The 15,224-nt window shown below is 38.2% G+C and overlaps 2 protein-coding genes across 2 annotated transcripts; both read left to right on the top strand.

Moving 5' to 3' along the window:
- Positions 1-801: 801 nt before the first annotated feature.
- Positions 802-5,350, top strand: dynll2a (dynein, light chain, LC8-type 2a). The gene is made up of 3 exons (XM_037775671.1): positions 802-984; positions 1,504-1,656; positions 3,495-5,350. The coding sequence occupies exons 1-3, from the start codon at positions 856-858 to the stop codon at positions 3,630-3,632; spliced, it is 420 nt and encodes a 139-aa protein (XP_037631599.1). The 5' UTR covers positions 802-855; the 3' UTR covers positions 3,633-5,350.
- A 3,426-nt stretch (positions 5,351-8,776) lies between these two features.
- Positions 8,777-13,049, top strand: LOC119491000 (transcription factor 7-like). Its single transcript, XM_037774556.1, has 8 exons — positions 8,777-8,912; positions 9,777-10,461; positions 11,205-11,260; positions 11,383-11,448; positions 11,750-11,891; positions 12,214-12,321; positions 12,432-12,480; positions 12,637-13,049. Exons 2-8 carry the CDS (start codon positions 9,820-9,822, stop codon positions 12,999-13,001), a joined length of 1,428 nt encoding a protein of 475 aa, XP_037630484.1. The 5' UTR covers positions 8,777-8,912; positions 9,777-9,819; the 3' UTR covers positions 13,002-13,049.
- The last annotated feature ends 2,175 nt before the right edge of the window (positions 13,050-15,224 follow it).

The raw sequence follows: 15,224 nt of genomic DNA, 5'->3' as shown, positions 1-15,224 counted from the left end.
TTCACAAAACACTAAATGGTTTAAGGCCAAAATACATTTCAGATCTTCTGCTATGTTCTGAACCATCCAGACCTCTCAGGTCATCTGGATCAGGTCTGCTTAGTGTCCCCAGAGTCACAACTAAACATGCAGAAGAAGCAGCGTTCAGTTTTTATGCACCAAATATCTGGAACAAGCTCCCAGAAACCTGCAGGACCAACTCCAACTCTGAGTTCTTTTAAATCAAAGATTAAAACTTTCCTGTTTGCTGCTGCCTGTTACTAAACCAGATAATGATCTTATATACTGCACTAGAGCTTTTACTCTTGTGTGTTATATTCTATCCTAGCTTTTATTTTTAGCTTGTTTTTATTTTCTAATCTTTAATGTTTTTATAACTGTTTTAATGATGTCTTAATGTTCTTTTGCACTTTGTCAGAATGTTCTTGAATGTTTATGTAAAGCACTTTGAATTGCCCTGTTGCTGAAATGTGCTACACAAATAAAGCTGCCTTGCCTTGCCTTCAATATGAAAGCAACAGTGCAGATTTACATAGAAAACAACACAATAGCAAGTGCATATGTTCAGTATTCAAAGCTCCAGTGTCTCAGCTGTGACGACAAACTGATGAAAAAGCCTGTACACACACACAGAGCCAAATGATACCTACCCACAGCCAAGGTCTCGTTTCCTTTTAGCCCACAGTCAGTGGTGTATACTGTGTGAATGATGCATTGTGGGATGAAATAAGATGCCGGCAGAGAGGAGCTGGAGAAAAACGCTTGCAACACTCGTGGAGGCTGCGGATCAGCCAATAGCAGCCTGCAGCCTGCAGCAGAGGGGCGGGGAGCTGCACACAGAGACAACCTACCTACATGCTTATTGTGGAAATCTTTAAAAAGCAATTAGCCGCAGCATCATCTAAAACCTTAAAACCCCCCCTGGGCTGGGAGAAATACATATTCTATTGGAAAGGAGTGTTTTCATTCGGCTCAAAGAAAAAGGTGAGATTCCTCTTATATGATGAAGATTGACTTGCATGTCTTGACATATTTCTGATTCCAGTTTCTCTTTATGGTGGTGAGCTTTTTCTGTATGTCTTATTAATGTATATCGACTGGTTAGACTGTATTTGCGTCTATATATAACAGCAGGTGTATTTGTGTGCAGGAGCGCATAATTCATTTGGATACATCCGGATACTTTTTGGATCTCCTGATGCAGAATTATCCGAAAGTGATTTTGCCAAGTAATTTAACTCCACCTGTATCAAGTTTCGCAGGCAATCTATGCAACACTCACAGTCGTTTTTAGTGAGGAACACACAGCTATAACAACACATGTAAGTTGATGATTGGGAATCAGTGCACATGATGGAAAACGCGGATCTTCTGCGTATATGACTGGTGTGTTTTTGCGTTGATCTCAGCTGGCCTAAACCAATCCTCATCATCATCAACCACGTGCGGTGTTCATTTTCAGTGCAGTGAACGTGCTCCTCTTTTTTTTTTTCCCCTTGCCAGGCATCATCATCATCCTCAACCATGACTGACAGGAAAGCTGTGATCAAGAACGCAGACATGTCCGAGGACATGCAGCAGGACGCGGTGGACTGTGCCACCCAGGCCATGGAGAAGTACAACATAGAGAAGGACATCGCAGCCTACATCAAGAAGGTGAGACAGGACGGGTCCTCTAGTACGCGTATTACATCATTGGCACATGATCTGCACAAATACACAGCCTTTTTTATTCTCTGTGATCTATTTGAGGCTCTCTTATGAGCAGGGCCGTAGCCAGGATTTTTTTATGACAGGGGTCATAAGTCCTCCCCAACAACACACCGATCTATACCAACATTTTGACACCAAACATAATGTGACTACAGGATAAACAGGAAGGCAATCCAGGCACACTGTAAAAAAAAAAAACACGTTTTTTTACAGTTTTTTTCAAGAAATTTGACATTTTTTGTCTGTATTTCAAAATGACGGAAGAAAAATGTAAAAGTGACATGTTTTATTTGTGATTTATATGTAAATGGTCTTAGATTTACAGTATTTTTTGTAATCACAATCGTAATTATCTGTATTTAAGCTTTTCTTTATCATTTTTAAAGATAATTATTCTGTTTTTTTAGAGGTTTATGACTCTATTTTAACAATTAATTTATGTTAGAAGAAAAGGATTGCAAAACTTCAGAGTTAATGTAAATTTGGGCTTTTGCATCGTAAAATTATATGTTTCATTTGGGATTTATATGTAAATGTTTTTTAGATTTACGGTGTATGACTATTCTAACAATAAATATATGTTAAAAGTAAAATATTTCTTGTAAAATTACAGTAATAAAGGCTAATTATATAAAGATAATTACTGTTTTTTTTTTACAGTTTATTTATGTTAATTAACGGACAGTATTTTTCCATTTTTTAACAGACATTTTCTGGCGCCCCTGCTGCCGGAAAATCTTCGTTATTTTACACTTGTTTTTACAGTGCACTCCAAAATATTAAAAAAAGTAGCAACGAGGAAGAGAATATATTAAAAAGCCGTTATTGTAGTGGCTAAATCATTTAAAAAGCCAACATGTTTCGACCACTGTAGATCTTCCTCAGGGCTTACAAACAAACAAACAGACAAGGCGGATGTGGCCTCACCTATATGGTATCAACAACCAATGAGAGGCCGTCACAGGATCATCATAATATTACAAAAAGTAAACAAAATATCAAGGAGATAACACAGAAACATGTAATTCCTGTCCTTCATAAATTAACTGACTCCTACTTTGCCACAGAGGCTGTAAAGCAAAAATGGGAGCCTATACAGAAAAAGAAAAATATATATAATATTTTTAATATTTATTATTGCTCACAGAAAAGGTGAATAAATTTGACTACATTTTTGTTGTCAAGTTTTGGGATTTTTTAAAATATTTTATGCACACAGATTTCCCAACATGAAGGTCTAAATCAATCATCAGTCAAAGTTAATTTGTATAGCACGTTTTACACACAGGACGGCACTGTTCAAAGTGCTTTACAGGTGATTGACAAGCTAATAAGACAGCATTAATATGAAAGTAAAACAATGCACTCCAGAAAAAAAATATTAAATTGAAATAAAAACAATAGAACAGACAATAAAAAAAGATTAAAAAAATACAATAAAAATAAATATGGACTTAAAACATATTTATCAAAAGCCAGTCTTTATTTATGCTTAATGCTGTAAAGCCTTCTGAATCCTCTATTTATTTATTTTAATTTGCTTTCCCTAAGATCAATAACAATATCTATCTATTGGTCTATTACTGTAGTTGACCCCCAAATTCCTAGAAAGAAAATGATCAGCTTTTTGATAATCTACCTCATTATCCTCAATGGTAGCCACTGCCTTGTTCATGATACAGTATGTTAGTCAGGATTTGTAGATTGCAGTTGCGGTTCTGGTTTTTAATTTTTTTTCTTTTTTCTTTTTCACCAATCTTCTTCTTTTGACTTTTTTTCAGGAGTTTGACAAGAAGTACAACCCCACCTGGCACTGCATCGTCGGGAGGAACTTCGGCAGCTACGTCACCCACGAGACAAAGCATTTCATTTACTTCTACTTGGGCCAAGTGGCCATCTTGCTCTTCAAGTCTGGCTGAGAAGTTTCTGATGGGTGCTGAGGAGTTTTGCTCCCTGAACCTAAATCGGAAATGCACTGGTGGCTGATGTCTCCCATACACTAATAACGACATACCATAATGATGCAAACCCGGCCGTGCGCAATTGCATGGACTATACACTATTTAATATGTATGTTACAGTAAGTTTACTTTTCGATAGTTGCCATTTGAATGCAACTGAAGTAGTTTTTGTTGATGCTGTTAAATTCTAGGTTGTAAAAGATTTCAACGTGGCCCTTGATTGTATAATAAAGGAAAGCTGTAGAATGTAGTGGTGCATCTGCTTTCCTTCACACGTGGCGTTGCCAGACTCTGTTATGAGACTCCATCTGTCGGTTTAGATGGTAAAATCATACTGCGTGCACCAGTTTAACAATTCATTCTCAAGACTTTAACGTGTGATCATGAAAAGAAGGTGATTAACGGGGCAAAATAGTCTTTTAACATGATGGGTTACTTCACGGCCTTCCTTTGGTTTCCATGTGAACAAACAGCATGAATTCAGTTTATTACTGCTATTTTACTCATTTAAAGGAATTATGTTGTCTGTACATGCAAATGCAAAACCTTTAATGTTTTCAATTTGGATTTTCAAATAAAATATCCAACGGATTTCAAAAAAAGATGTCGCCACATCCAACACGCTCGACATTTTGGAAACCAACACAAGCCGGTGCGCACATTTCCAGGGATGTTTAGTTTGTCAATTTTCACTGTGAGGGACGATGGAGCAAATAAAGCTCACATTCACAGACCTTAAGCCTGTAATGTCCGAGTAATAACACTACTGACTGGTTACCAACTCGCTCATATCCCAACTCGCTTACTTAGATTTCAGTCTTATAATCCTGTGTTTCTGCATGTTTGGAGGATAATAACCACCATTTCTTTTCTTAACTATCATCCGACACAAATAAAAACTCACCTTGAAGCTAAATCATTTAACTGTTGAGTATGTAGATATCAGACTGAGTCGATGTAAGAAAGTAGGAAGGTGATTTAGATAAAAAAACATCTGCAGTCAACTCTACCAAGGCTACCAACACCCCTGTGTTTCAGATGGTCGTGTCGTCGTGTGGCTCGTGATACTTTCAAGTTGCATTTATCCCCAACCTTTATTTTTTGCATTGCCAGTGTACTGCCAGACACGCAGGAAAGACGAAGCATTTAGGAGTTATTTTTAAAGCAACTGCAAGGAGGCGCATCTCTTGTCTAGCACACTGATTTGGGGTTTTCATTTTGTAATGTCAGCATAATGAGTTTGCAAGGGCAATGCATAATGTTTGGATTCTTTTAAGAGGGCAGATTGGAGGGATTTAGTCCATGGAGTTGGATAACACCACACCTTTCTCGCTGTGTGTAAAGACGATGTTTTCAGTTGCTCCCTCCCATAATCCAACAATGGGAGAAATGTGTATCTCTCAAGTGTTAGCTTGGATTGACATCGAGGGAAGTCTTCCTAACTATTGTCAATGTAAACTGATTTGGTATTGTTTTCCTCTGGCATGTATTTTTGCTGTGTATATGTAGGAGCCGTTCCAATGCTGTTAAATTTGCACAAAACGTGTGCCTGTCATTGCTCTCAACTGTAACCGGCTTGAGTACAATTGCACTTCATTAGAGTTATCCAGTAGGTTGCTACAGAACCAAAATCGTATAAACTCGATAAAATAAAAAAAATAATTGTTGACTTATTACACTGTGGCCTTTTATTTTGCCATTGCCCCTTTTTTTGCTGAATGGACAGAAAATAAATTTACAACACTTTGTACAAATTAATTATTCACTTAAGGAAGTAGTTTTTTTTTAAAATTATATTCTTTCTTTTTATTATTATTATCATTATCATTATCATTATCATTATTATTATTATTATTATTATTATTTGTTTTCTTAATTTTTTTCAATTTTGAATGTTGAAGTTGTTTTCTCTAGTGTACTTAATGAGTTTGTCTATAAGCTCAACTAAAAAAATTGGTTTATAAACTACTGTAATTACGAACTGTAAATCGCATATATGAAAACAACCTCGAAAAAAGAAATAAAGGATGAAAAAAAAAAAAAAAGTTGTTTGACATTTTGGGAAATACGCTTATTGGACTCTCATACACCAGTCTCATGTCTGCATCAAATATAAAGCTAGCACCAGCAGCTGGTTAACTTAGCTTAGCATAGAAATGGGGGAAACAGCTAGAGATATACAAACAAAAATAATATTTGTTAATTAGTGAACTTTAGAGGTGCTGGTTAGAAGATTTTTTGGGCAGACCCATGCTAGCTTTTCCCCCCGTTCCCAGTCTTTATGCTAAGCTAAGCTAACCGGCTGCTGGCTATAGCTTCATATTCAAAGGAATAGTTTGATAATTCTATAAACACGGCTTATTTGCTTTCTCACCATGAGATTAGATTGCAATCACTCTATATCTCTCCATTAAGTTTGAAGTTTTTCATATTTACTGTAGAGACATGAGAGGGGTCTCAAACATCATCTAACTCTCAGCAAGAAAGGGAATAAGTGTAACGTTATTTCCCAAAATGTCAAATCAGTCCTTTAAAGTGAAGGTATGTAACTTTTGCTAAAAAGGCAGCCACTCTCCTTCCATTTTTTCCTTTTTTTCTTGGTTAAGTTTTTCCTCATCTGATGCGAGGGTCGTACTGTAAAGGACAGAGGGTGTCGTATGCTGTACAGACTGTAAAGCCTCCTGAAGCAAATTTGTGATTTGTGAATTATGGTCTGGTAGAATATACTAAATTGTAGCGTAAAAGTACCATACCAGCAATATCTATCTAAAGTTTGCTAATATGAGCCACCATAAGCTGTCGGTAAGGCTATAGCAGCCAAACTGTTCAGTGTATTGAACTGAGCAAGGGTATGTTTACATTCTTATGAATTCAACTTTTCATTTGTCATTTCCTTTTTCCAATGTTACATACTGTAGTGTTACTTTAAGTCTGTTGTAAAGCATAAAATGGTTTTAGTGATTCTAGCTTTTCTTTTAGAATTCGCTGCTTTTTCCGTTTTTATATGATCATAGATCAAATAGCTTTGAGTTTTGGACTGTTTGTTGGACAAAATAAGATTTTTTTAGATCACACTAAGTCCCATTGGACTCTGGGAGATTGTGATGGGCTATTTCTGAAATCTTAGGAACTGATAAGTTGCTTAACCAGAAAAAATAAATTGACAAATGAATAAATAATGAAAATAATTGTTAGTTGCAGCCCAGAGTCCTGTTTCAGAAAACTCTGAGTTAGTTAATCCTGACATGAGGGAGATTCTGGGTTTTCAGTTCCAGAAAGAGAGGGAACTTAAACTGTGGGTCACACTCTGTGACTCTAACCTGCTCGCTGGCAGTTTTTCTTTAACAAACCCTGAGTTTCCTCCCTCAGAGTCTCCTCCCTCAGAGCCAGACACAGTTTTATTTCCTCATTGATTCAGTCCGTATCAAAGCATTTATCGAAGGTTTACTGTGTCAGAAATCTGGATATTAGTTTTTTTTCTCAGGACTATCTAAAGTTACCCTCTATGTGCTGTCAGTCATTTCTTTGAAAAGCGGTTTTTTGCCCTCACATTTGAGGGGGGACGAGGATAGATGCCATCCCCCCAAAATGCCCAAGATGCATCCCCCTTGTTAACCTGCCATCCACCCTCTCCCTAGTAGCAGAGAGAGTGCAGGAACAGAGGGCTTGTTTAGTTGAATATGTTAGTCTATTCTGTTTGACTCATTGATCCTTTATCTGACTGAGTTTTGTGCAAGTTAGAATCTATGGCCACGACCGTGGCTCATCAATAGCCTAACTGTGCTGTTATTCATAACTCCATAGCGCTGTCCGTGGTGCTGAAGTAGCTAGTGGAATGAACAGTGAACAAAAACTGAGCAAAACTCAAAAATTACACAGTGTCAAGTCATGATCAGCACAGAATAAATCCTCTGCATGTCCTTCTTTTTTATATCACTGTCACTATGTGCCAACGTGTTCTTATCTCAACTCGTAATATATATACTGACGCTTTGTTGGACCCATCTGCGTCACTTTTTTTGTTCTCAGTAAACACGTGCTTAACAAGCCCTCTGCGTCACTTTTCCGTTCGCAGAAAACATGTGCTTAATGTTGTCAAGTAAACAAAAACACTTGCTTAGGTTCAGGCAATAAAACCACTATAGTTAGGTTTAGGAAAAAACAACATTGTTGGGCTTAAAACTACTACGTTTGTACAGTGAAAATGTGATAGTTGTGAACAGGAAACATGAACGATAAGCTGATTGTAAACGTGACGCACTGGACATGAACAGTGGTCTCCTGGATGAAAGCCTTGTGTTTGTTGGACCCATCCTCTCGCCCACCCAGTGTATCTCTTTTTGCTCTAAAAAGCTATGTCCTCAAATTCCCGGCGTGCTTTCCCTGAGCCTTAATATTGATGCGGATGGGTTTATATTGTAGTTAATGGAAAGCTCGGTGCATATCATACTGACGCTAAAGGGTGCCTTAAGCGTTGGCATCTAACGCTGACGGCCATGACAAAGCGTCGGTATTTGACACCCTGGGAATGAGAATGGGCTGTCTGTGTTTCGATACTTTCACAGTACTTATATAGGACTTAAGCCTGCTTTATAATAAAAAACATGAAAATCTCACTTTTTTTATAATATGGGACCTTTAATGTTGCAGCTGGTAACTGGGTGGCTAAATGTATAATAATACATCATAATGTACTTGTTGATTATATTTACTACTTGAATTTTTATCAGTAACTGGTAACTACAGCTATTAAATAAATGTGTTGTAAAATGGAGTACAACCCTATTAAAAGTATAAAGTAGCATAACCTGGAAATGCTGAAGTACCTCAAAACTGTACTTGAGTAGGCTACAGTACTTGAGTAAATGTACTTATACTTTCCACCACTGACTGAACTGATTATGGATGATGCATCAGCATCATATTATGAATCTGGTCGAACCAATACTTTCTTTATTGTAGGCCTCCACGTGCTCGTTTCCAGAGGTGCAGCTGGTCGAACCGTTGCGCAGGCAACAGAATATGCAAATGACAGAATTTAAAGTTTCAAATTATGTTCCATCGAACGCTGATAGAACGTTGTAACGCGCCACAGAGGTTCTGTGTCAGTGAGTGAAGTGATTTGGGTCAGATCACCACTGGTTATCATATTGAGAGCATCTCATTTTCTTGAAGAAAATTGAAGATTGAACAAGACAACGATTGTTTCACCAGCTGAACTGTCAGTCAACGCAAAAGGTAAGTGGTCAAACAAGCTGGCTTTTTAGCTCAATTTAAATGTAAAAGCTGAGATATGCACGTGGCTCTAAACAGACTGCTAGCCTTACTTAAACATATTTTTCCTGTGGTCTGTTAGTTATCAATACAACAGTATTCTTCAACTCAAAGAATTGTTGATAAGAAGTTGAGAAACTCAGTTTATTGTGATGTTTGGTTGATGGTTTATTGGCATAGTGGTGGAACTGTTACTTAGAAGTAGTAATATTACAATGTAAAAGATACTACAAGTAGAATATAGTAGTTAAATGCAGCATTTTACTTAACTAAAGGTTCAGAAGTATTATCAGCAAAATTGCTCAATGTGTCATACAGATTGGCTCCTTTATTATCGGATTATTCATACTGTTTCATCAACATGCTGTCCAGATGAAGCCAATTATCAACTTTGTATATAGTTGAGTAGTTCAATCATTAAAAATGCATTGTATTTTATAAATGCAATGTGTGTTAAATAAGCTGTGTAAAATATTTTTCTGCAAAGTAAGATGGAAAAACTTGTACTAGTACCTTTACTTTGGAACTTTCCCTCCAGTCACACTATGATTTCATAATAGATTCATGATTTCAGTAATTTAAATTACTTATTGTGTTTATTTGTGTGGTGTGTGTGTTTACTTTTCCTGATATTTCTAATTCAGCTATTATTATTAATGCAAATATTGTTGTTATTATTATCAGTAGTAGTAGCAGTATTCAAGATTCTCACTCTCTGTGGACATTTACTGTCTCTAGACTCTAACCAAGAATCTAGTTTGTACCTGTTGCTGTAATCCCTGATATAAAAGTGTCTCAAAATCAGTTTCTTATCAATGTGTGTCACAGGAGCTTCAGATAGAATCATAGTCATTCTTCTGGGAGTTTAACCATGAAGCATAGAGCATACAATTTGTCTGCGAACATGGATCCGATGGCACAGCTGGATGCCTTTCTGGATGAGTTTGAGTTCAGCTACTTGCTTGACTCTATCCAGGATGATCTTGACTCACAAAGCCCTACAACAACAACTACACCTCTTCCTCCATTTATTCCTGCTGAGCAGGAATTCAATATCCACTCTCAGTTTGTGGATAGTCTGATCGGAGGACATGATGGGTTCACCTCTCTGGGAGCAGCTCCGCCCAGCGTCGAGCAGCCAAGTTACCTGTACGGTCCGGCAGGTGAATGTAACCCGGGGCAAAAAGTCAATATCCACCCTCAGCTTGTGAAAAGTCTGAGCCGAGGATGCGATGGGTTCAACCTCCCGGGGGCTGCTCCGCACAGCGTTAAGCAGCAAACTCACCTGTACAGTCCGGCAGGTGAATCTAACCAAGGACAAGCATCCAATAACTACCCTCAGCTTGTGGAAAGGCAGAGTGGAGGCCATGGTGAATTCACACCTATGGGAGCAGCTCCACGCAGCTTTGAGCAGCCAAATCCATGTATGGCTACTACTAGTCTGAATGTTAGACAGGCTGCTCCTGCTATTCAGGCAGGTCCCCTGCCCATTCAGCCTTACAGCCAGGGACAGGTAAGACACTAAGTATAGGTTATCATAAGAGTTTTATCGATACATGCATCAAAAAAGATGCATATCAGTCACAGCTGAAAGGATGAGCAGATTAATCAATTTTGATTAATTCATTTTTTAAGAAACAATGGCCATAATTCACTGGTTCCAGCTTTTCAAATGGGTTTTGGCCTTTTGGTCAGACCAAAAAGATAATCTGAAGATGAACGTGAAAATGAAGAAGAACGATGGGCTTTTCTTTGGAGTATTTTCTGAAATTGTACAGACTAACTTGAGAAACTTATGAAGAGAATTTCAAAAATGGTTAAGACTCAGCTCAGTTATTTATGCACTCTATGATTTTCTCTAATTTTTCATATTGTATGATAGTGTGGGCTCAAGCGTCACCATCTACAATCAAACATCTTACATCCTTATAAAATCAGGCACTTGAAATAATGGACAAAAAGCCTGGCATCATTGTCACATACTAAAAAGACACAAACTACTTAGCTTTGAGAGCTTTACTCATTTTTGGTTTCTCAAATTAGTTTTTAAATGTGTCAACAATCTAGCCCCACAGCCTCTTTCCAGATCTATCCAAAGACAAGACAATAATAGAGTAACTAGTATGATGTGTATTTTATTGTATTTTCATATTTGTAGTGTATTGTGGTTTTATCATATAGTATAGTATTGCCCAGATTTCTTTTTGTGAATACAGCATGTCTAACCATCGTCTGTGTGTGTGCTTGTGTCTCCAGTATAACAATGTTCCAGTGCTGCACCTCCCAGAAGGCCTGCAACCTGTTGCATACATGTAAGTAACACACGCATGAATGCAAACAAACACACTCGAGTGTACACAGATATTGAGCTTTTTGAATGTTCAAACATGTTCTGTCTATAATCTAAAGTATCTCTGCGTCTCTTTCTGTGTAGAAATGGAGTGCCGGTGTACGAGTTTTCACCAGTTGTTTCTGCCCCACTGAGCATCTCCAAATCAAAGTAAGTGAGCTCTAGCCAGTTTTGGTCAAAATGAATTTTCTTTTTGTGACTGGCTCATGATCTGTGTCAGTGGTCACCAACTCATAATCAAAACCACATTCACCTTATATGTAATTTTCCTGCAGCTGTTGTTTGATTGCAGGTGCAAGCATAGATATTATTATAATCAGTCCTTTTTTATTGGGTTTAATGTACAACACAGCACAGACAAGGATGCATTTCACCCATGTCTTGTATTATTCTGCTTACTTTACTGTTTCTTTCTAAAAAATCTTCTGTTTTTTTCTGTGTATTCCCACAGAAAGAGAAAGCAGGACAATCGGCCATACATCAAGAAGCCGGCAAATGCTTTCATGGTCTTCATGAAGGAGCAAAGGCAAAAATTTGCGGCCGATTTGAAAGTCGGCGGGACTGCGAGGGTAAACAAGATCCTGGGAGAGACAGTAAGTGTGTTTGCTCTGTGAGACGCTCAGTGTTACACAAACCAGTGTTTATTGATCCGTGTCCAAGAAAACTCTTTCCTCTAACTCTAGATCTTCACATATTGACAGTATGATTTTACAGTTAGTGTTACATGACCAGTGAACACATCCAAGCATTTTATGACACAAATGCACTGCGGGAATTTGTGGGCTCCTGCTCTCGTTAATGTGGATCTGTGTGCAATATTTGTGCATCCGCTAATATGTTTCTATGCTCCTGTTTATGCGACCTGTAGTTGTGTGTCGGTGTGTGTGCTGACAGTGTGCTGTCTTCTGTCCACAGTGGAAGTCGCTGTCAAAAGAGGAGCAAGCCAAATATTATGAAGAGGCATATAAAGAAAGATGTCTCCATGAGCAGCAACACCCCAACTGGACAACCAGTAACAATTACGTATGTACACTCTGCTGAGATACAATTTATGAAACAAAGTCATTGAAAAGAGTCGTGTTTTTATCAGCTCCTGTCACATGGAATGTCTAACGTGTTTGTTTTTTGTGTAGGGCCAAAAGAGAAAGAGGGACAGGAGCAAGGCCGCCAGAATGGCTGAAGGTAGGATAATATTTCTGTGGATCACAGCGTGTTTTCATGTGAAATGGGATGGGATCACTGGTTGTCAAAATAAATAGAACAAGAAGCGGCATCTTTTTACCATGTTTTAAAAAGTCTTAGTGGATTAATCTGTGTTTTTCTTTGTTTGTATCGCAGCATCTGCACGTACATCTGCAGCCTTCCCTCAGCAAGCCGAGAAGCTGTGTGTGACACCAGCACACGCGGGTGTGATGGAGGCTCCGCACCTGACACCGCATCCTCACCCTCAGACTCCAGTCACCGGGAATGTGGACAACATGTGTCCGCTGCCAGAAGTGGCATCCACAGCGGTAGTCTCCCCCGCTGCGCCGGTTGACACAGAAACGGAGTCCTGCTTGTTTGGGATCAGTGATTCAGTGATGCGTGAGATATTTGGGCTTCTTGATATGGTTTATTCTCCCCCCCCCCCACCGTCCATTGCCACCCCCTCCTCTCTAAACACAGACATCTGTACTGTCCATGATGGACAAACAGATGTGTAAACAACAGGTTGAGAGTGAGGTAGAGTTACAAATAAATTGTTTACTTTATTTTTCTGTATATGTGACATTATTACACTATTACACTATTACATAGCTGTCCGTCGGTTTCTTCCAAAGGGGGTATGGGAGTTTTCCTCAACCAAATCGAGGGTCTAAGGACAGAGTGTCAAATGCTGTACAGATAGAAGAACCCCTAGAGGAAAATGTGTGATATTTCACTAATTTCAAATGGGCAATGCTAAATAAAGTCAATAAAAAAAGGTATTATTATGATTATTATTAATATTATTAAACAATAACAGTAATAAAAAACAATAATAGGTATGCCATATTACTATTACTACTCTTATCACACCAATTACACCCATATTTGTGGGTACATCCCAAGACTCTTATTTGATTTTTGAATTTTTGAAAAATATTTGAAGACCATCTCAAAGCTCTTCGCTGCGTTTCAAATCACAAACGTTTTGTATGTACTGCAGTTGCCCTTGCAGAGTACGTACACTACTTCATCATAACATTGGGCCTTGAACTTTGACCCTCTTGCTCATATATCCGCTGCGCAGAGGATTGTGGGTCAGAATAGCCAGAAAAGCATGCTGGATTGCATACTGCAAAATGCGACAGGATGTTTTTTTTTTAGCATACTGCATTTGGCATACTATGTATTGGGACATACTAAATCTTTTTCTGGCATACTAGCCTAAATAGTGTGGTAGTATGTGTGAGAGCCAGCATTTTTTGTTTCTGTTCGTCCAGGCAGTGGGAGACCTGCGGGGAGTAGGCTAGTCGTGGTATTTCCCCTCTCTTTACATGCAGTGTGGTAGGCCCAAAACGATGATAATCATTTTTTACAGTTTCATACATTTATCATTTGCAGTGCTGGTTGCAGTGTAGTGATATAGTTCATAGTGTGCTCACGGGGTGAGTTCAAAGAGGGGTTACAATAGAATCTCCCCACTTTTTTTTTTTTTTTGTCCTCTAATTTAAGAGGGGGTCAGTTGGAGTTTTTATGGATAAGCTGTTTTACACATTTATTATTGTTGGATAAATATTGTTAATTTATGATTGCCCTCTCCTTTTTTTTAGGTTATCCATTTCCACCATTTTTTCCCATTTTATTCAATAAATTTGGTAGTGTTGAACTGAATGCACGTCTCCCGCTCTTGAATTTGTGAATTTATTTGTATCAACACTCAAGTAATTGAGGCCTATTGCCTGTGGGTTTCTGCAGTAGCATTGCATTGGTCATTCTCTATACTGTGTTGGGTTACATATGGGTATTGGAGCACACTTTTAATATTTATCATCCATTAAGAAAATGTCAGTCTGGTAAACGATGAATTAATGGACAACACTGAATATAATCTTATTTGTGTTATTGACACTTTTCCATACTCTGACACAGGCTCTTTTTTTTTTTTTTTTAAAGAAAAGTGTGCACAGTCCGCATATACATGCATTACTATCTCTATTTTGACTGGATTAAAATGGAGGTTCTACCTTTTTACTTACCTGTTGCCATAGTGAATCGTAGCTCCATTGATGATGGCTTTTTTAATTCAGGTTCAACCTACTCAGAGTTGATTGAACTGACTCTGATCAGCTGCAACTGAAAACTCAGTTTCCCACCTCAGGATTAGTCAACTTAGAGTTTGTTAAACCTGCTTTCTGAAACATGCTTCTGGTTTTAGTTTATGGTAATTCAGGTCTCATAACATACCTTGTTTAGACATTTCAAATACGTCGATATATTATTGAAGCTGATACCGGATAGTCCCTCAGATTTATAGATGATACTATGCACTTTCTGCTAGAGTCTGCTCACTGGAACTGCAGCTTCAAACAGAAAAATGCTGCCATTATGCTTTTGCTGTTGTACAGTTGCATTATATGCCAATTCTACAATAAATCACAACACAATAGACAACGGAACGGGACAACAGAAATCCATACAGTGTGAGCTTGAGCTGACTGAGCAAAATGGATAATAAGGAGAAGAGCATACTACGTATGTTTCAGTATTCATGCGTTGAAGCTGCAGGGCACACAGTAGGCTATGTCTGTAGTGTTTGATTCACTGTGTGACTACTCTGAATAACTGAAGTGGTCTGGTGTGAAAAACGGTCCATAGCAACAAGTGTGTGAGACCTTCACTCAGAGATGAGGAGCACAAACCACGTAACTGTGACATCAGTCGCTGTAGTGTTATGCTGGTTC

The sequence above is a fragment of the Sebastes umbrosus genome, chromosome 7 (assembly GCF_015220745.1).
Source record: "Sebastes umbrosus isolate fSebUmb1 chromosome 7, fSebUmb1.pri, whole genome shotgun sequence".
NCBI classification, from domain to species: Eukaryota; Metazoa; Chordata; class Actinopteri; order Perciformes; family Sebastidae; genus Sebastes; species Sebastes umbrosus.
Note: the sequence above shows the minus strand (reverse complement) of the source record. Positions and strands in the feature narration are given on the sequence as shown.